Raw genomic sequence first — 21,418 nt, forward strand, 5'->3', positions numbered from 1 at the left:
GGAATGCTCGGTAACACTGTGGGTATAGGCATCAGCAGGCAAATGGAAGAGCATTTCTGGAGGCCTTGATCAAAAGGCTTCTCCCTCTCTCAGGATGCCTGAAATCCCTCTTTCCCCCTCCCCATGGTGCTCACACCTACCCCCCCAGCCGCACCCCCCCCCCAGCTTGATATTTAGTGGCTGCAGTGCTCAGCCCAAAACCACAGAGCTTGCTCTGAGTTTGGGCTTATCTGCCTGGAACAAGAGAGATTATGAGACAGGGCAGATGGGGAGTCTTTGGGGATAAGTTCAAGAGGCTTATATCAGAGAGATATGGGAACAGACAACAAACTGCATTTTAATTACCGCCCTGATAAAACAGGAGGCTATTGTGGTGGGCGGGGGTGGCGGTTTTGCAGCCGCTTTTGGACTTGACACCAAAGCTGCATTAGTGACTTGGTAGAGTGTGTCGGAGGCTCTTCTTCGACCCAGTGGCGCGCTCGCTCGCTCAGAGTTCCAGGGAAGCTACAGGAGGGATTACAGCTTGGGCTGATGGTGAAGATGTGCATTTCAAAGTGTTATGCTGGGCTAAAATAGAGTAGATGCCACGCACACCATTTGCAGTGATGCGAAAGACTTTCAGAAAGCAGAAAACAAGATCCCCCTGACATGCTGGAGATACAGAAAGCCGTTCCCTCTCCCCGCAGGATCCCAGCCCAGACTGGCCCACTCGCCACGCCCGCTGTGTATTTTAGAACAGGCATTCACACAACTGCACATTTCATGAGTGATGCAATGTATGTTATTTAAATTACAGCAATTATATCTAAATTGGCATCTATACCAATAAATACGCACACTGTGCGTATGTGTGCCCTCTTTTATCATCTTTTCTTGGTGATGCATTTCCTCTCGGGGGCAGCCACTTTTTGCCATAGGATGGGTCCAGACTGAAAGACCGTATTTCTGTGCAGGCTCATAGGCAGACTCGGTGGAACATGGGAAAGGGCCTTCTTCATGGCTGGCTCAAAGCTCTGGAAGTCCTTGTAGGTCGGTGCCTTCCCTGTTTTGGTTCTATAAGCAAGCAAAAGCCCTTTTATTCCAGCAGGCATTTGGGAATGACCTGTGAGTCTGTGCTGGGTTAATTTTACTGTTTTCATTGTTGTGGTGTTTTTAAGCTATGTAGTGTTTTAATTTTAATATGCAGTTGATTTAATTGTATTTTAAACTTTTGTATGGTTTTGAATGTTTTAATTGTGTGAATGTTAATGTTGTGAGTCACATAGAGTTCCAAGCTCTGGGAACAGGTGGGGTAAATATAAATATAATAAAATAGGTCAAAGATCTGCAGTTCCAGAGCTCGTGTGTTTATCTCATTCACTGTATACACTTCTCTGCCTTTCCATCCGTATCTGCATTTTGTAATACATTTTTCTCCATGGTAATATAGATGAGGACCTTGCAAGGTTCACACTGCTTGCTTCACACTGTATTCTTTCAGTGAGTACATGCTACAGACCTAAACTGGCTATCGACTGAAAGTTTTCTCCGATGTTTAAGATGCTAGAACAGCCTTCCCAGACCAGGTGGCCTCTAAAGGTGTTGGACTGCAATGTCCATCATTCCTAGCCAGCTTGGAGGGGCACCAGGTTGGGAAGGGCATGGACGTACTTTGAGTGTTGCTGTTTTAGCCGCTGGGTAGTAGTGATTGCTGGTGTATACCTGTTTACAGTGTCAACAGACTAAGCAGCTGCTGGGAAATCAGCAGGATGCTTCTGTCCTGGATTTGAGCATCCCACCAAAATGGGAGCGCTATGAGTCACTAACTACTAATATTCAAAAGGACAGGATGTGGCAGATATAGTACCCGCACAGATCTTTGACCTCTGGAGATCCCAAGGGGGTTTGTCCACAGAGCTAAGTAACCAACTGTAGCCCAATACTTTGAACAATTCCCTTTCCTGTTTTATGTATTTATTTATTACATTTTTACCCTGTTCATAGTCCAAAGGCTATTTTCTCCCACTTCAGCTCCTTCTCTAACTCTGAAAGAGTCCCTTGTTGCTTCTCAGCATTTAGGCAGTCGCCCCTCTGTGATTCATCAACCTATCTAAACATCAACCCAGCCTCCATCAAGAAATATTATTCTGCAGTATTGTTCTGCAGCTGGAATAATACAGTTTATCCAAATTCGCAGAATCTCTTTCTTGCATTTAAATGACCATTTCTGCTCCCCTTGATTTCAGACTTTACCTAACTTCAGGGAAAAGTGCAAATCACTTCCTGTTTTTGTGCTGCTGGTGCAGTGTTTGTAAAGGTGCTTGTGTGGCAGAGATGAATGAATGAAATCTATGGATGGGACTTGTAGATCTCCTACATGCAAATACCTTTTTGCATATTCCACCAGCCAGCCGAGAACAGAAACTGCCATTCATAGTTTGGGATTCCACAGAGGGGTTCTCTACAGGAGTAATTTGTTGCATGCAAATTGTCCCTCACTTCCAGAAGCTTGTGGCTCCTTTTCACAACATTGTCATCTTTCCACCTATTTTCTTGGCTTCTTGTGGAGTAAAGAAAGTAAGCTATCATTCTGGAAGTCGTCACTGTTTGGTACAGAAGCCTAGTAGGAGTTCTAAACGCCACTCTGTGCCACTGCCCTACCTTGTAATGGTGCATGCAGAAAGGGAGAGGAAAACCACAGGGGTTTTAAAAAGGCCTCATGGGAATGACATGCTAATTCTCCTAAAAATATGGAAGAACCAGCCTGAGAAAAGCACTGAGTTAAATGCCTCCTATAGAGAAGCCCAGCATCTTAGCTATTCATGGGGGCTATACTCACTCTTGCATGTTGATTTTACTGTGAAAAAATATGCAGACAATGTTAGTAACCACTCTGAAATGGTATCCATGTTCGTTTGTTTTCCCAGTCTGGGTAGGACTAGACCTACAAGAGAAGGAAGCTTTTCATCTGACCCCTTCTAGCCTTGCTTTCAACAACTGCTTAAGTGCAGATATTAGCAGATGGCAGTGTTTATTTCCGTTCTGTCAAAAACTTAACCTGGTAACCTTTGCACATCCACCACTGTTACTGACGGAAGATCACACCAGGGTAGTTTTGGATTTGTTTGCGAAGAGGGTTGGTTGTTTGGTTTTTGTTTCCTGATCAGTCGAAAGCTTCGTCGTAGCATTAGAGATGTTCCACGAACTTTTAATTCTTCTATGGTCTGTTCACAGAATCTGGTGCTGTAGAATGGACACTGTTGCAGAAAGCATGTTTTCCGTTCAGAACCTGAAGCAAAGTGGATGATGCCAGATATGCATGAGGAATTAGGTGAAGGAGCTAAGCTTTTGAGTGGAATGGAACAGTTCGACCAAGAAGAATGTGTGTGTATGGGGCGGGGGGGGGGGGGGGGGGCTCTTCGCAATAGAAACTTTTTCTTTCTACATACACATACCTACCAACCCAGTACAATTTCAGGGGAGGGCACCCAAGCCAGGCCTGCCCATTTGAAAGGGTAGCCTTAGCCTCCCTAAGTATTCTTCTGGACTCTCCGTAGTTATCTATGGCTTGTGTTCACAGAAAACAATAGAATTATTTAGAAGATCATTTCATTAGCACAATTCATCTGTAAACTGCGTGTATTCTAAAGTCAGGTTAAAAACATTTGTCTGTTAACACACTTTTTTATAATGTGCTACAAATGTTTGTTTTGCGCCTTGAAAGGTGGTTGTGGATGAGATCCTATAACTGCATATATTTCTAGGTTGCCTTTCCCATCCTGATAAAATGGATGCAGCTGGAGGGCATCCCCCTGCAGAAGGCTGTCAGATCTTTGCTTTAATTTCCAGAGAGTTTGCATGTTGGTTTACTGCGGTAAAAACAACGAAGTAGTTTTGTGGTACCCTAAGGGCTAACATATTTATTCTGGCACCGGCTTTTACGGTCACTGTCCCACTTCATCAGTTCTTTTGTGCTTGTGACACATTCTACTAGTCTGCGTTGTGGAGAATCAACCATCCCCAGCATGGTGCCCTCTACAATTCCCAGCAGGTCTGTGGTTGGTTGATAGCGGCAATCCCATAATACTGGGAGGCGGGGGGGGGGGGCTACCTTCTAAGACTTAGAATTCCACCTCATGCCCTGTAGCACCTCCTACTAGACAAAGTGAAGCCCGGCACGTTGCAAAAAACTCACCATCCTTTCCTTCAGATGCCCCATGTTGATTAAAACGGAGCGAAGGATTGCTTTGACCCAAGTTACAACAATTATGCTTTTGTCTTGCACAAGGCAGTGGGAAGCCATTCAGGAATGAGACTTGATAGTGAGAGCTGCCAGGCACTTTTTATGCCACAATTAAGCACCTGCTACGAAGCACAGCAAAATAAGCCAAATCATGCGGCTGGCAAGAGAGCGTTATGCGTTCCTTCCCCCGTGACCCACTCGAAGAAGGAAGCTAAAGTCTGCGTCTCTCTACTGCCAGCCTGCAGATTTCAGTCCAGCCCAATGCAGGGAAATAAACAGCGTGGTGCGTGAAGCTGGTTAGCCTCGTTGCTAGCTCTTAAGGTCCCTGTGGGCTTGGCAAAGGAGCTGGCCTTTAAGCAAACCACCCCCCACACCAAAACCTAAAGGATCCCCCAGTCAAGTAAGCCAAGCGTTTCTTCTGCTATGGAGAGAGAGATCCCCGTCTTTCGAGTTAGGTGAGAAACGGAAAAGGGGAGGCTGCTGCGGCGTGGCGCCTGGCAGTGCAGCTGGAACGGCGAAGGGGAGACCGAGGGGGAGAAGAAGAAGAAGAAGACGGGGTGGCGGGGAGGCGGGTGGAAGAAGAGAGGAAGGGGTGGCGGGAGCGGGAGGCCTCCAGCGGCCGGGAGAGGCTTGTGTGTGACCGGAATGCGAAGGTGCAGCGCGCGGCTGATGCCGCTGGAGCGATGACGCGGGCTGACGCGGGATTGCATCAGTGCCGGCCTCGATGGTTCGGAGGGGCTCTGGCTAAGCCGATCCCGACAGGAAGAGAGCAGGAACCAGTTTATTTTGGCCATGCGGGGGGGGGGGGGGGGGGGGGGGGGGGGAGTGAGGACAATGAGGCGATCACATGACCTCGATGTGCTGGTTCACAGCAGCTGGTCCTGGCTGCCCAGAGAGCTGTGCTGCCGCTCAGCCTGCCATTGGCCTGGCCCCATTCATCGTCTGTCTGCGAGCCACGCCAGCATTGAAACCAGCCCGGGGTGGGGGGGGTGGTGAGAGCTATTTCAGCATGAGGAGCTTAGGGGTGGGGCGGGGCGGGGCGTTTAGCTCACCCAGCTGTGGGGCGGTGTTTGCTGCTGCTGCACGCAGGGGTCCAGCAGAGTCGATCGGTCCAGATGCTGACAGATGTACATTCCAGACTGTTAGGGTAGCACAGCGATGGAGCTGATAAGGTAGGGAGGCAGTGGGCTCTCCCACCTTGGAGGCATTCAAGAGGCAGGTGGATGCTTTGCCTTGGAGCAGGGGTCGGACTCAATGGCCATGTAGGTCCTTTCCAAATCTACCATTCGTCGATTCTATTTCCCCACATGGTGCCATTCGGATACGTTGGACTACAACTCCCCAAATCCCCCAGCCTACTTTGGGAACTGGAGGGGAGTGCTAGGGGCTGCAGTCAGTGGCGGCTCCAGGGCGTGAGGGCCCTTGGGGAAGTCCCCTTCAACAGGTCCCCTCTCTCATTGTGCCCGCCTTTCCCGTGCCGTTGTCGTCAGCTGCACTTGCTCCTCTGCATTGCCACCATGTTCGCTGGACAGGCAGAGGGCAGGAGCCTCTCCTCCTCCTCTCCGCTGTTCTCTGGGACCCGGCGAGGGGCAGGTGCAAGTTGCTGTGGCAAGGAGGCGTGCAAACGCGGGGGTTTCTCCCCAGGGGGCCCGTGCTGGGTGGTGTGCCTTGCCCAGCCCTGCCTCCCTTTTGTGTAGGTCCCGGCCGGAGTGCAATGCTTCTGCAGGGAACTGAGATAGGGAAGGCAGGTACAAATGAAGACATGCTGCACTTCAGCCCACAGACGTCCGTTGTGCGTCATGACATGCCTTGCCTGCAGAAAGCTCTGGTTCAGGTCCTAGGACCTCCTGGTAAGAGAGGATCAGGTGGCAGGAGGTTGGCTGGGGAGGGCCTTTCTGCCTAAGGCCTCCACCAGTTATCCAAATGCTGGGCAAATAGTCTGAGCTGGTATGAATCCGCTTCCTGTGTTCCAGGCGCCGAGAGGGCGAGCAGCAAGCCAAAACTGTCTGGCCCAGACAGAGTTAGGCCCGTCCAAGAGGATCTCTGTGTTGGGTGTGTGCAAGAGAGGCTTTTGAGCGTTGTATGCAGCTGTGTGGTGCTGGGGAAGTGGCCGTTCTCCTGGTAATTTCTGTCTAACACCCCCGACGCCTCAAGTGTTTCTCTTCACAGATAAAGAGAAATACTGTGGCCTTGTTTTGCCCATGTCCAGGGCAGCAGCAACAAGAGGACTCTCAGCAGGTGCTTCCTTGGTCTCTCACAGCTTGTCTGAAAAGAAGGACACCTTAAAGCCGGACCCCTGTTGCTTGGCCATTCCATGGGGCTCCCTGTGGTGCAGATTTCCCCAGCTGGATGCCGTACAGATGTGCTGAACCACAAATCTGAAGAGCACTGGGCTGTGAGTGGCTACTGAAGCAGAGCCATTCATTTTAGACAGGGGACTGAGGAGTCCTAGGTCTGTGGTGCTCCAGACCCATTTTGCACGTTGTAAAAGCTGTCCATGGTGCTGAACCCCATCTCCAAACTGGGTTTGCCACCATGGTGCATCATGGATAGCTCCTACAAAGCCCAAAATACAAGCTGGAATGGATAAAAGTTCCCATGGACATCGCTGCCTTGGTTCTTGGTCAGATTGGCTGGGAAGAGAATGTCAAGCATAGATAGAGACAGACTGCAGCATCTATCAAAATGGGTGAAGGAGGCAACAGAGGGACCAGTGCAGGTATTTGGTCTGTACTCTTTGCATTGTGTGGCTTGCAAGCACTTGATGTGGTCATTACTTTGAAGCTGAGCTGACCTGGGTCTGGTCAGTGCTTGGATGGGAGATCACCTATCAATATCATGTTTCTACCCTGAGTGCCATGGTGGAAGAGAGGTGGGATATACATACATGAATTCAGTTATAATAAAAATCACAGGAGGAAAACAATGGTAGACTGAAGGGGATGGTTAAAATGAAGTAACTGAGAAAACCAGGTGGCTAAATATAGTTATGTATTATAATTAATATATCCTGTCTTTTTTCCTCTTGCAAGGAATTCAAGGTGGCTTATGTAATCTTCCTCACCTCCATTTTATGCTCACAACAACCCTGTGGGATAGGTTAGGCTGAGAATCAATGACTGGCCCAAAGCAACCCAAGGAGCTCCTTGGCCAGGTCTCCTCAGTTCTAGTTGAACGCACTAACCACTATGCCACACTGGTGTGTGTGTGTGTTCTCAAGATGGTAACAGTTATGTGGGGCAGTGTACCTCTTCCTGATTTAATATCTCTGAATTGAACCCAAGTTTGAAACTGCCCTTCTTTGGGTTCTTACCATTGCAGCATCTCTTAATCTTCACCACATTCTTTTAGCTGCAATCATGTCTAATGGTGTACCTGCCAAACCAGCAGCATCTAGGGGAATCTGTTTTAAGCTTTCCTGATCTTTCTGGGGAGTTCACAACTGGAAAATTTATAAAAAAAAAAAAAAGCAACCCCTTCCTCTTCGGCTCTGTACCATTAAGCAGTCAAGTTCTAGACGAATTCCCCATCTTACACATCACCCCATAGCAATCTTGCCCTTTAATATAAAGCTGAATAAATGTTATGTAACGATGTGCTTGCTTTGGAGCACAAGGGGTTTTGCTTTTAGCTGGGTTGTTCCCAGGGGGGCTGATGTGCCTTTAGGTAATTTTAGATTTTAGATGAGGTGGCTTTATGAAGGGATGGGTGCTTTCTTTCGACGGTATTGCGCGTTATTTCACTTGTCTTGCGTTGCAAAGCGGCCCTGCTTTATCTGGAGACCCTCCTTGTCCGTTCTGCTGAGTGGGGCCTTGAACCCCAAGCCTTGGCCTGGGGGCACCACTCCCAGAAGACTCTCTCTTCCTCAGCAAGAACTGGGGAAAGAGGGATAAACGGGGAGGCAGGGCAGAGAGAGAGAGAAGGGGAGACACGAAAAAAGAGGGCGGCAGGCGCAAGGGGGGGGCGGATGCATGCGAAGGAAGGGGGGTGCAGAAGTGTCGCCCGCTGGAGGAGGGGCGGGGAGCGGGGCGGGGCGGGGCGGGGCAGCCGATAGTGGCAGCCGTGCCCAGTCCCCACCCCGCGTTCCCGCGACGGAGGTGCCAGGAAGGCCTGGCAGCCGGCCCGGCCCTGCAAGCCTTGCTGGCGCTCCGCGAATAAGCGGCCTCCGGGCGGGGGGGGCGGGGCGGGGCGGGGCCTGCGCTGCGCTCCGCCGGGGTGGGTTTCTTTTTCGGTTTTTTTGTGAATGAAAGCAGGCGGCGGGCGAGTCTCTTCGCCGAGGACTGCAGCGCGCGCGCGCGCGCGCCCTGCTGCTCGCCCGCCCGCCCGCCCGCCCGCCGTGCCGTTGCACCGCCGCAACTCGAGGGCTGCGAGGGAGGAAACGAGGCAGGCAGGCAGGAGGGAAGGAAGGAAGGAAGCAGCGAGCCCGGCGCCGCGAAAGAAACCGGGCAGGAGGCGGAGGGCGGCCGCCGGCGTTGCGCAGCCCTGCCGGGCTGTCCATGCCGCCGCGCGCGGGAAGATGTTGAGGAAGCGGCCGGAGCGACGGATGCAGCAGCGCCCAGGAGCACTCCGGTGTGCGCACGGACCGTTATGTCAGCGCGGCCTCTGAGCAGGATTGCTCCAACCTCCGGCAACAGCCCTCGGCACGGCGGCGGAGGCAGGGCAAGGCCGAGCCCGGCGCCCGTTACAGCGATCGTCATCATGTCTCCCGGGAAGAGTTCGGTTCTTTCCCCCGCGGCTTACTCCTTCCGATGTGTTGGTGTAAGTGGACCGGGCATCTCCTTTCCAGCGGGTCTCTAGGAGAGCGGTAGAGAGTCAGGCCGGTGGTGAGGAATGTAGATTTGGAGAAGAAAGTCAGGTCGAATCGAGCTGTGCCTGTGTGTGGACACGCGCGTTTACGCACACGCACAGCCTACGACTCTCTCTTGCCTTCCTTCCCCTAGTATCCGGTACTGCTGGAGCGGGAAAAAAAAACCTCAACCCGCCTTCCTGGGAAATGGAGACACGCCTGTCGAGCAGCCTTTGTTTAATCATACGTGTTTGCCTTTTGCCTCGGTGGGTTCCTGCTGCCCTGCCAAGGAAAAGAACCCAAACGGGCAGTTGCGGTGCCCCGGTGGCACTTGCAGACCCAGGCGGGAAGGCGAGAACGGTGGGGGGCTGTGAGTGCAGTCTTAAGCCCTGGTACTTTTCATTGCACAGAGCTTTGCGGCTGACAGGGTGGGTATGTGTGGAAGAAATGTGCCGTCCACTTGGAGAGAGACGATATGTGCGTGCACGCATAACGTTTGTGCCTCGCTCTGCTTGATTTGCAAACGCAGCGCTCATCTTCAGGGTTGCCTTTCCCATCTGCATTATTTATTATCATTATTTACAAAACAAGCACTGGCCTCAGTCTGCAGATGTCTTGGGCTATGCCCCCTCCCTGGCTTCTCACTTCAAGCGATCCCTCCTTGCTTTTCCAACCCAAATAAATGTAGAACAGGCAGCTGTTGCTCTAACTAAACATGTTGTTATCGTTTTACCATTCTTTCTATTTTTGGTCCCCCCCTTTTTTAAAAAAATAAGACTGGGCGGCAGTGGAGGGCGGGATTTTTAGGCTGTCGGTTGCTAGGAAACATGTTAAGCTCCCTGGGAGATTCTCTAGTTTCCTTGGTAACTGGAGACTGGGCAGCTTGCAGGGATCCCTTTCCACTGGGAGGGATGGGAGGCAGGTTCGGTGGCTAGCAGCTGGAGTCTGGAGCTATGGACATGTCAGCGACAGGAGACTGGATGAGGGGAACACAAGGCGAGGCCTGTGTTGATCTGGAAAGAAGGGCATGATCCGAAGACAGCTGAAAGAATTGGCGGCTGGCTAACAGGCTGGCGGGTGCAGCAGTGAGCGGCTCATCTGCTAGTTATGACGGCAGAGCCTAGGAGCAGGTCCTGGAGAAGAAAGCAGATAATGAAACGTGCGCACTCAGACAAAAGAGTTACAAAAATAGACACGGGCGATGCGCCCGATGAACTCTTCCCACTGGGGCTGGGAACCTGGGGAGAGTGTTGTGTGAGACACAGTACCAGGGTGGAGTTGGGGCAGAGCAGGATCGGATTGCAAGGAAAGACTGTCCAGTGGAAGAGCAGCTGGGTGGGGAGGTGGGGAGGAAGGAGACACGCCAATATGATGAGTTGTCATGCCAGGACTGGATTGACCCTTGGTCAGACGCAACATGGGTGCTCTCTTGTCGACTGCCTGCACATGGCACTTTCATTTTGCCTTTCTCCCACCCCACGTACCCACGTGTTTGCCATTCTCTTCCTGCCCTCAGATGCCAAAACCTGTTCCTATTGGAAGCATGTGATTTGACCCATTGCACAGCCACACAGGGGGAGAGCTAACTCGGTTTTGTAAGAGTGCTTGCATTAGCTTGGGGTTTTAATGCAGAAGTTAATGCTAAGAAAAGAGCTAGGAAGCAAAAGGAGGTGTCAGGATTTGCCCAAAAGCAATGTGCTGCCCCATGATGGATGACAGCAGCCCCGCTCCGAAATTTTGCAACCCTTGTTCTCCCACCAGATATGGACTTTCTATATCCTGTTCCGGAATTAAGATTTGTTTTTGATTGGTATGATAGCAAAGGAGTTCATAGTGACTTTTTCATGTTCTCTCCTCCAAGATGCTGAAGGTGGTGTTTATGGTTCTCCCCCGCCCCACCCCACCCCTTTTCTGTTTTATCCTCTAGAGAACCCTTGAGAGGTAAGGCAGACTGAGAGACAGTGACTGACTCATGCTAACTCAGGGAGCTTCATGGCGAGTGGGGTGAACCCAGATTCGGCCAGTCCTAGCCTACCGCACTGGCTGGTGAAAAGATTGCACAAAGTGCTTTCCTACCCTTTTTTCCAAAGAAAGGCTGGATAGTGCAGGTCACCGGGAAGCTCTGCAAGGCGCAAATCAGAAGTGGATTGTTTGGGTCCCTTTTAAGTTGAGGCATGAATTGCAGTCCAGTGTGTGTTTAATCAGAAGTTAAATCCCACTTGTCCAATTGGCTTGCAGCTAGGAAAGTGTATATACAATTGTGGCCTTAAAAGGCTAAAATCAGTAGTGTTCCCCGCCCCCATTTTTACTGGAAGACAAATTGCCCTTCTTGCCTGCCTCTCCTCTTTCCTGGCAATGTCACATATCAGGAACTTTACAGGGAAAACTCTCATGGTGTGCCATATTGTCTCTGGGTTTTTCTTGCCAGGTGTGTCTCAGGTGTTCACATTTTTAAAACAAGTCCCCTTTTTTGTAGCATCCACTGATGCCTGACACTTCAGACCTGTTTCTGAATGACTGGATCACTTTCCGTGCTCCTCATTGCTTTTAAAGTCAGTTAGTGAGAAATGGCTTGTACTTTTTGGACTGTGGTTTTTATTTCTTCCCCCCTCCCCGATTATTTAGTAACTTACCTTAGTAATAGTAGTCTGATTCTTGTTTAATAGCAATGCAAGCACACATTTCTTTCTCACAGAGCAGATATCTGCAAAGCTGTGGAGATAAGATTCCTCCCAGCCTGCAAACTGTGCTGCCTTTTCATGGGAAAGCACGATGCTTTCCCCCATTAGCTGGTTCACTGCTCTCAGCGTGGCTGTGTAGGATTCAGCTTTGTGACGGGAAAGGCATCCGCTGCTGATCCCAGCCTAGTGGCCTCTGGATGTGTTGGGTGGCACCTCCCAGAATCCTGCAATCAGGGCTACAGTCCACACCCTGTGCTTTGTGGTGTTGGGTGAGAAGGGAGAAAGCCTGCGCAAGGAAGCATGCCCACTGTTGCTACCATCTTGGAAGAGGAGAAGCGGGTGTGAAGGACCTGAAGGGCCTTTGGGGAGCCAGGAGACAGTCCTTGCTGTAAGGCTTTGAGCAGCGAGCCATCAGGTATCTCAGGACAAAGGTCCCCGTCTTCCCAAATTGGCTCACCTAAGAACTGACAAGCACAGTCTCTGAAGCTCTACCAGGTCTCTTGGATATACGCCAGGAGATGAGGGTAGGCGTCTTACGGTGCTCTCTGTCTTTAAAATCAAAGAAACAACCAACTGCAGCCTCCAAGTAAGTCTCCTGGCTCTACTTTAGGAAAAGCGTCCAAGCTCCGGCGAGGGGAAGCTGTTTTGCAGACTGCTGCTCTTGACTTTGCATCACCCTCGGGAGTGGTCTTTGAGAAGCTTGGGCCTTCGCTTGTGGAGCGATTGCAGGTTGTGTTTTCAGCCTTGCATCAGACCCTATATCGAACCAGAGATAGTTGCACACACATAGGAAGCAGAAGTGAAGAGCAGAAAGGTTGTGCCCAGTGCATCAGGCTGCTCTCCCTAACGCCTCTGTTGTGAGATAGCATTATAATGTCTCAATCAGCAATGACAGGAGGACCCCCCCACACACACACACACACACAAATCAGGAAGGATGTTGCCTGGGCAAGTGGAAAAGCCCCACTACTTTGCTGCCTTGCGTTGGATGTTGCATGGCCTAGAAACAATGCTGTCATGCCACAAAGTCTTTCCAAGTGCTTTTAACTGTCAGGTGTCTTTGTAGAGGTTCGTAGAGTCTTATCTGCCAAATTTGAACCTTGGCCAAACAATTGGAATAGGCTGCACCCCATTAAATCCACCAAAGTGGCTTAGGTTTACCTGGGCTGGGAAAGCTCTGGTGTTTAGCCTTTCTAATGCAGAATTCTTCCATGCCTTCAAAGTCCCACGAGTGCTAAGGTAATGAGCCACATTTCACTCAAAAGGGGAATTCTAGGGGACGCTTGGAACTTGCTACCATTTAACCTCTCCTTCAAGAGCTTTTGATGTTTGAAAGGGAGGAGAGGGGACTGAAGAGTCCCCACTGTACTTCTGATTTGCATTTTTGAGAGCTGCTTTCTCCTCTCTACACATTTTGCTGCTGTTGTAGTTGCAACCTATTGGGCTGTCGCATTTTACCTTCTCATGAGTCACTGGACTAACGGCATATCGCCAACCCCAAGCAGCGCTATCACTTGTCTTTTTGGTTGTGCCACTGAGAGTTCACTGCTGCTATTTAAGGAAGTAACCACCACTCTTGCCTCCTTGCGTTTTTTTAAAGCCCCAGTTCTAAGCTGCAACGCTTTCATTTCCATTGGAGCAAGACTGCTCTGTTCCTTCGACTGCCTGTCTGGCAAAGTATTCTGCCTGGGGCTTGTGTCTCTAGCCATTTGCTCTCTGCCCCAGTCAGGAATGCTAAATATGCAGCCGTGCCTCTGCTTACCGCAGCCTGTTGAATCTTTCCACTGTTATGTGATGCTCCCTATTCACATGCTTAGTCTCCAGGACACCCTTATTGCAAGCTTCACCACCAAGCAAACAGGAGGAGTAAAACATCCCAGCGAGGGAGTGCATTCTTGCAGTTTTATCCTCTTGCAAGTCAGCTGGAAATACTGAAGGTTAAGCTGCTCTGCCTGCCAGTTGTTTCTGTTAGCTGCAGCGGGCGGGCGCAGCTGTGCCCCCAGGGCTGCTTCCAAGAAATGTGCATGCATGTGCAAAACGCAAGCGTGGCTGGGGAGGGCAGACAGAAGCATGGTTGTGGGGGGCAGGCAATGAGTGAAGGAGCGAATTGCAGCACGGCCAGTGGATCTGGAAGCTTCCTCAGCCAGCGATGGAAAGAGAGGAATGGGCAGTGGGGGGGGGGGGGGGGGATCTCCCAAAAAGAGGGGGGGGGGGGGGGGGGGGGGAAGTCCAACCATTGGGGCATGTGTCTTATCAGAAGCCGTGCTGATGCACACTCTGAAAAGCTTATTAAATTTTAAAGGGCAGCTGCCTGGCATCTGTGCTGGGAAGGGGTGGGGAGCAAGCTTGGCTCTGCGCCCCTTGCACAGGCTCTTGTTTGTTCGCTCGGCCATCGCAGTCTTTATCAGGGCTGGAGGAAGGCAGCCTTTCAAATCTTCTACACCTTGGGAGACCTGTCAGGGTTGGGGGGAGCCCCATTTTTGTTGGTTGGTTTGCCGAGGTGCGACGCTAGGAGGTTCCACTGAGAAGCTCAGGGCAAAGCTGCCTGCCCGAGAAGATTACTCTGGTGCCTTCCTCAGGCAGGCAGGCAGGCAGGCAGGCAGGCATGCAGGCCTCTTCTGCTGCTATCTGGAGGTACATGGGTTGAGCTTGCCATGTGCAAATCACATTTCATTGGCCCTGAGGCCAGGGAGTCTGGGAGGAGGGGAGAGGAGAGGGGTCATCTGTCCTGTGCCAGCCGCTCAAGCAAACCCCAGGGGACACCACCTTTTCTTTGCAAATGGCTACAGTGGCAAGGAGGCTGACTATCCACTCCTTGCCCTCTGGGCAGCTGCACCCAGAGGAATCAATGCAGGTGGATGCTCTTGTGCAGGTGACACAAGCTCTCTGGTTGGCGTTACCTCTCACGCACGACATTTAACTGTGTTGCCCTGTGCCCTAGGTTGGCCCCCTGCCCGCTGTGTCTCCACCAGCCTATAGCTAGTGGGTTGGGCTCTAAACGCCTCTGTAAAATCTCCACTTCCATTCCAGTGTTGTCAAGAGTATGCCACCATTTTTGTAAAGAAGGGTTGGAGATGTGCTTTGTTTCTGAATTGGCATGGCGTGAACGAGGGCAGAATGAAATGGTATCTCCTGCAGCATTTTCTGTTATGCGTTACTGGGTCGGTCTTCCCTGGAGCATGGGAAGTGGCGTGGTATTCCCCGGAGAACACTCTGTAACAGCAGGCTTAAGAGCTGGCCCGGAAGCAGAGAACACCTGGCCCAAGAGCAGAGGCAGACGAACCGGAGGAATGTTTTAGTGCCTGACGCCATTCTTCTGCCCGCCCCTCCTCTCTTCGCAGGTCCCAGTTAATGGATTCTGACATGGATTATGAAAGGCCAAACGTAGAAACCATCAAGTGCGTCGTGGTTGGGGACAACGCTGTGGGCAAGACCCGGCTTATCTGTGCCCGTGCGTGTAACGCCACGCTCACCCAGTACCAGCTCCTCGCCACCCACGTGCCCACCGTCTGGGCCATCGACCAGTATCGCGTTTGTCAGGAGGTGAGTGGCGCCCATGGACGTGGGATGGGCGAAGCATCTGTGCGTGCTTGCGGCACCTCTTCCCTCGTGGCCGGCTGGCCAGAAATTGGGCTTGCCTCTGATTTTCAGTGATGTGGGGAACAGACATTTCCTCTGTTGTGCTTTTGTGTGAGGAGCGTCCTGGATCTGAAAATGCATGCTCTGTTTTTAAAAATGCAGGGTTTCATAAAACAGATCAGCGACCTCATGAATGCATGCAAGTCTGGTCTAATTGGGCAGTTTTAAAGTTGTGAAAAAATGGGAGGGGGAGGTTATACCTAACCAAGAATGCATGCATATATAGTAAATAGAAATGCATTGCTCTTTTTTGGCTTGCTAAAATTAGTATATTAACTATTTTTCAGATGATTCATCTCCCTCCCTAAAATAAGAATAATGAGAGAGAAGGGCATACCGTTGAATTACCATGCCTTAAAATATTTGCAAATATTCCAATAAAAATATCGTCCAGGTGAAAATGTGAAATTGCTTGATTATAACCATGAAACTGTAATAATAGCATAATCCCGTTTCTGTTTACTCAGAAGTAATTGAGCTCAGTGGACTTATTCCCAGATATGTTGGTATTCTGTTGCAGCCTTGGTGTGTTTTATTCCTTTAATTTTTCCTTAATCAAATATTTCATTTCAAATACTTCTATTAGAAGGAGGAGGAGAAGAACAAGAAACCTTTTGAGATCCAGTTAATGTCCCAATGTTTCCCAGGCTGAAAACCTACTGGGAATACAGTTCCTCTCAGCCTTTCCCTGATCCTCATATTTAATCTTTCAGGTATTAGAGCGCTCCAGAGATGTAGTAGATGATGTCAGTGTCTCCTTGCGGCTTTGGGATACCTTTGGGGACCATCATAAGGACAGGCGCTTTGCTTATGGAAGGTAAGAACATGGGAAGACCGAAGGAAGCGAGACTTAACTTGGTGCCCTCCAGATTTGCTGGACTGCAACTTCCATAATGCCCAGTCAGTCTGGCATTGGATGAGCGGTGGTCTGATACATCTGCAGACCACCAAGTTGGGGAGTGCTTGAACTATGGGATTTGCTGCCCCAAATGTAGCAAAAAGTATTATATCAGGGCCATGCTACAGCTGCTTTGTTAGGCAGTCCGGTTGTACTTGCTTTTGTTGGTTAGAAGGTTTCTGCTACCATCTCCCCATTTTTCTCTCACTTGGGGCAGAGAGGAAGGCCAGACTCCCAAGGCAATTAACTATCTACCTGGAATAATTGCAACCAGCTGAGGAAATCCCACCTGGTGACTGGCTAAAACCATTCCAGTCCCCCAGGCAAAGATTGCATTTCTCTTACCTCTTTTAGGCTAGTGTGGGTAGACTCTAGAACACCCTGCAGGCTGGGGATGATGGAATTTCTAGTACACACATCAGGAGGCTCAACTGGAAAAGGCTGTTCTAACCTCTGTGTTCTCCCCAAAGCAGGACGGGGGATATCCGCATAGGAGATTAGATGAGGCTGGGGATTTAGGGGCACAGATTAGTCACCTCCCTTGAAGTTGAGGGGCTCCTCAGGGCATTGGACATCACAAAGGCGCCAGGCCCTGATGGGTTACACCCAAGAGTACTTAGAGAGTTGGCAGGGGTTCTCTCACGCCCGCTGGCCTCCATTTTTGAGACCTCGTGGAGAATGGGTGAAGTTCCAGAGGACTGGAGGGTGGCATCAGTGGTCCCAATTTTCAAAAAGGGTAGTAGAAAGGACATGGGGAATTATAGACCTGTTAGCCTTACATCCATTGCAGGAAAAACAATGGAAAGGCTCATAATAGAGAGAGATCTAGTGATGCTAGATAGGGAAGGGAGGCTGACAGCCACACAACACGGCTTCCGCAAAAACAGTTCCTGCCAGACAAACCTTGTGGAATTCTATGACAAGGTTTCGCGATGGCTAGATGGAGGGGATGCAGTGGATGTGGTGTACCTGGATTTCAGCAAGGCCTTTGACAAAGTGCCCCATGATATCCTGGTGGAGAAACTGAGGAGTTTTGGGATACACCAATGCACAGTCCGATGGATTAGGGCATGGCTGACTGCCGCTGTCTGGAGCACAGCTGAGCGGGAGCTACTGGGGTCACGAGGGCTGAAGAAGTCGCTAGCCCTCGCATCATGGTTCTTTCCAGGCTCAGCCCCTTTTTGCCTCAGTCGGAAGAACCACCAGGCATGCTTCCGGTGATGAGACACAAGCCTGCCTGGAGGTCCTTGAAATGTGCTGGCCTCCCCCTTTGCCTGTGCTGGCCTCACCTCCTCCTCCTCCTCCTCTGATTTATAGCCCACATCCCACCTTTCTCCTTGCAAGAAACCCAAGGCAGCTTTCATAGAGCTCCCTCCTCCCATTTTCTCCTCACCACAACAGCCCTGGGAGGTAGTTCAGACAGAGAGTCAGCGCCCAGTCCAAAGCCTCCCAGCCAGCTTCATGGCTGAGCGGGGAGCAGAACTGCAACCTCGGCCCAGCCTTCTAACCGCTGTGCAGCACTAGCTCTTCTGTCATGTACCTAACAATGGAAATGCCGCTATTCATCGTAATAAAGCTGACCTAGCACCAGGATGAGCAACAGAAGGAATAAATACACTCAAAGGCCGTCTTGAATTTTCTTCTCCACTTTGGCGAAGAACTGGCTGAGCGCTGGATTGATTGCTCCTTTTTCCTTTTTTTGCCTGCAGATCTGATGTCGTAGTGTTATGCTTCTCCATTGCTAACCCTAATTCCCTGCATCACGTGAAGACCATGTGGTATCCTGAGATTAAGCACTTCTGTCCCCGAGCACCAGTCATCCTTGTGGGCTGCCAACTCGACCTTCGCTACGCAGACCTGGAAGCAGTCAATCGAGCCAGGCGACCCTTAGCCAGGTAAGGAAAGGGTGCGAGGAGGACTTGAGTGGGTGGGAGAAGCTCGATCAGGGAGGGGAACCACTTTCGGAAAAGCTCCAAGGCGTGGCTGGGTAGGCAAGGTCCAAAAGGTGGGGATAGGGTCAACAATGCAAGCTTTGCATTAATGTTCTTACTGTCGGCAAGAATACTACCTCCCCTTTCAGAGAATATTCATCAAAATTTGCAGCACAACTTTTACCGCTATTTTGCTGTCTACCAATATGGTAGAGAATGTGATGAAGCCCTTTTCACTTGTCTCAACCTCTGTCTTGCAGGAGATGAGGTGGCATAATAGAGTTCTTGAACCTCTTTTCAGCTGAGGGTCAACATTTATTTTGGAGAAGCTCTTGAAGGCCCACATTCCAGGGGTGGGCGAGGCCAGAAGCACAAAGTGGGGCGGTGGGGGGGGGGGCAAAATGCCAGCAGGTTGGCGCTTAAAGCACTTACTTCCAGCAAATATGCTTTAGGAGGGGCTTTGCAATGTTTTAGAAGGGGAAAAGTGGGGAAAGTGGCAAAACTAACAAATGATCTGTGGGAAAGCAGATGAAGTTAGAAGAAAGAGGCATGATCTTCTGCAGAAACTCTGGACAGTCAGAATGGAACCCCCAGATGAGCTGAATTTGGCTCGCCTAAGATTTCCCTTACCTGGCTTAGATTACAGATGCCCTCTTGCAGCATGGAGCATGGCACTTTGTGGTTTCATCATGGTTTTCAAAATGCACCATGCTGACATACCAGAACGCACCACCCTGCGCTAGAAACCACCATGGCTTGTCCCGTGAACTTGCTCTGTCTCCAGATTTATGTCAGCCGCAAACTGTCTGACATAGCTCCATACCCATTTTAAAAACATTGTTCACACTGCTTCTAGTTTAGCTCTCAGATCCAGCTTGGCATCTCCCCTAACCTAAGAACATGGAACATATTCTAAGCAGAAGGAGAGGTAGAAATTAGACGAATAGCAAGCATAGATTACAAGGTCAGTGAAAACAAAGGCATGCACAGGTTTGGCTGATGGTTTTCCATAGCTCAGTGACCCTCATCGTTTTCTCTTTATGAATTGCCATTTTTGTAGTTACTTAGACTAGAAAAGACAACTGGAGAGGTCACTTCCCATCTGCCATTTTGATTGCACACCAAACTGTTTTCTTCCTCTTTTTTTCCAGACCAATCAAACCCAATGAAATTCTGCCCCCAGAGAAGGGCCGAGAGGTGGCCAAAGAGCTGGGGATCCCCTACTACGAAACCAGTGTCGTGGCCCAGTTTGGCATCAAAGATGTCTTCGACAATGCCATCCGAGCAGCTCTCATCTCTCGCCGGCACCTCCAGTTCTGGAAGTCGCATCTGCGTAACGTTCAGAGGCCATTGCTGCAGGCCCCCTTTTTGCCCCCCAAGCCCCCCCCACCCATCATCATAGTCCCCGAACCTCTTTCCAACAATGAAGAGCGCCCAGCCCACCTCCTGGAAGACCCTTTGTGTGCAGACGTCATCCTGGTGCTCCAAGAGAGAATCAAAATCTATGCGCACAAGATCTACCTCTCCACCTCCTCCTCTAAGTTCTATGACTTGTTCTTGATGGACTTGAGCGAGGAGGACCAGCAGGGGACGACAGGAAGCAGCACCGGGGTGGGTGTTGCTGAGCGGACGCTCCATCAGGAAAGGCATCCTCACGGGCGGGAATTCCTGTTAAGAGCTGCCAGCTTCGATATCTGCGAGAGTGCTGAGGAAGCTGGCTCTGGCCAGCAAAAACCGTGCCTTAGACCCTCCACCAGCGATGGAATCTTGCGGGGCAAGAACTACGGGGAACGAGGGCTGAAGCGGCGGAGGATCCTCTCCTCTTGGAGCCGTGCCTTTGTCAGCATCCAGGAGGAGATGGCGGATGACCCCGTCACATACAAACCCCGACTGATGGTGGTAGTGAAGATGGACCCTTCCATCCAACTGGGCCCCTTCAGGGCTGTGCTCAAGTACCTGTACACTGGGGAGCTGGATGAGAATGAGCGGGACCTCATGCATATAGCCCACATCGCCGAGTTGCTAGAAGTCTTTGACCTCAGGATGATGGTGGCCAACATCTTGAACAACGAAGCATTCATGAACCAGGAGATCACCAAAGCCTTCCATGTCAGGAGAACCAACCGGGTTAAGGAGTGTCTGGCCAAGGGAACGTTTTCTGGTATGCCGTAGTGCAGCAGGGCTCTGGTATTTGGGCTGCTGCCACTCCTTTTCTGGATTAGGGGATGTGTCAGTCCGTTCAGAAGATAAGCTTAAGTAGAAGGCTTTGGGGGTCATTTGTCTCCCCCTGAGCATTTCCTAGGAAGACTTCCTGGGGCCAACTCAGGGCTACGTCGCACCAGCCGAGCCAAGCTGCATCACACCAGGAGCATCTCTTGGTTTAGTTGCAGAGTCGTGCCCGACCCGTCACGGCCCCATGGACAACATTCCCCCAGGCTCTCCTGTCCTCCACCATGCCCCAGCGTCCACTCAACCCCAAACCTGCCTCCCCAGGGACCCCATCCAGCCACCTCAACCTCTGCCATCCCCTTCTCCTTTTGCTGTCAGTCGTCCCCAGCGTCAGGGTCTCCTCCAGGGAGTCCTTCCTTCTCATTAGGTGGCCAAAGCACTTGAGTTTCATCTTCACTATCGGATCTTCTAAAGAGCAGTCAGGGGTGATTTCCTTTAGGATTGACTGGTTTGATCTCTTTGCAGTCCAGAGGGGCCTCTCTAGTCTACCTTTTGCTCCCACAGCAGCCAGTAGGCTATCAGTGAGAAGCCCACGGGCAGGACCGGCTCTTCTGTTAGTAAAACTGAGACGTACAGTGGCGGTCACACACAACCATCCTGACAAGTAGCCATTCCGATCTTCCACAGATTTAGCCAGTCCCTTTTAAAGCTTCCCCCTTTGTGGCCTGCACTGCATCCTTTGGTAGTGAATTCCACAGTTTACCTGTGCGGCGTGTGATGAATTCGCTCCTTGTACGTGTCCTAAATCTCCCACCAGTTGGCTTCATAGGAGGACTGCAGGTTCTAGTATTACAGGACTATGAGAAAAGTATCCCCCCAGCCATTTTCTCCACATGATGCCTAATTTTGGGCATGGTTGTCCTACCTGCCCCCCACTCACCCTCTTCTAGAGTTAAACCCATTTGGCAGAATGAGGTAATAGTTATTAAGATGGTGCAAAGACAAGCGTCTATGCGTGTTTTATTTAAATATTCTTCTATGTAAATATACTTTCTCCGTTTTGTAAATAGCACATCAGAAAACAGACAGTGT

The 21,418-nt window shown here is 50.7% G+C and overlaps 1 protein-coding gene across 3 annotated transcripts in view; it reads left to right on the forward strand.

The window, feature by feature from the left end:
- Positions 1 to 21,418, forward strand: part of RHOBTB2 (Rho related BTB domain containing 2) — a 60,648-nt gene that overhangs the window by 29,354 nt on the left and 9,876 nt on the right. Inside the window, exons 1-5 of one of the 3 annotated variants that reach the window (XM_044437310.1) lie at positions 4,481 to 4,677; positions 15,031 to 15,232; positions 16,042 to 16,145; positions 17,936 to 18,121; positions 19,309 to 20,318. In XM_044437310.1, coding sequence (XP_044293245.1) covers positions 4,646 to 4,677; positions 15,031 to 15,232; positions 16,042 to 16,145; positions 17,936 to 18,121; positions 19,309 to 20,318 — 1,534 coding nt within the window. In that variant the 5' untranslated portion in view covers positions 4,481 to 4,645. Of the gene's footprint in view, positions 1 to 4,480; positions 4,678 to 8,600; positions 8,981 to 15,030; positions 15,233 to 16,041; positions 16,146 to 17,935; positions 18,122 to 19,308; positions 20,319 to 21,418 lie in introns of those variants that run through there. The other 2 variants (XM_044437311.1, XM_044437309.1) reach the window with 2 other exon arrangements.

This window comes from Varanus komodoensis, unplaced genomic scaffold (genome assembly GCF_004798865.1).
Source record: "Varanus komodoensis strain SLA01 unplaced genomic scaffold, ASM479886v1 scaffold30, whole genome shotgun sequence".
Classification (NCBI taxonomy): domain Eukaryota; kingdom Metazoa; phylum Chordata; class Lepidosauria; order Squamata; family Varanidae; genus Varanus; species Varanus komodoensis.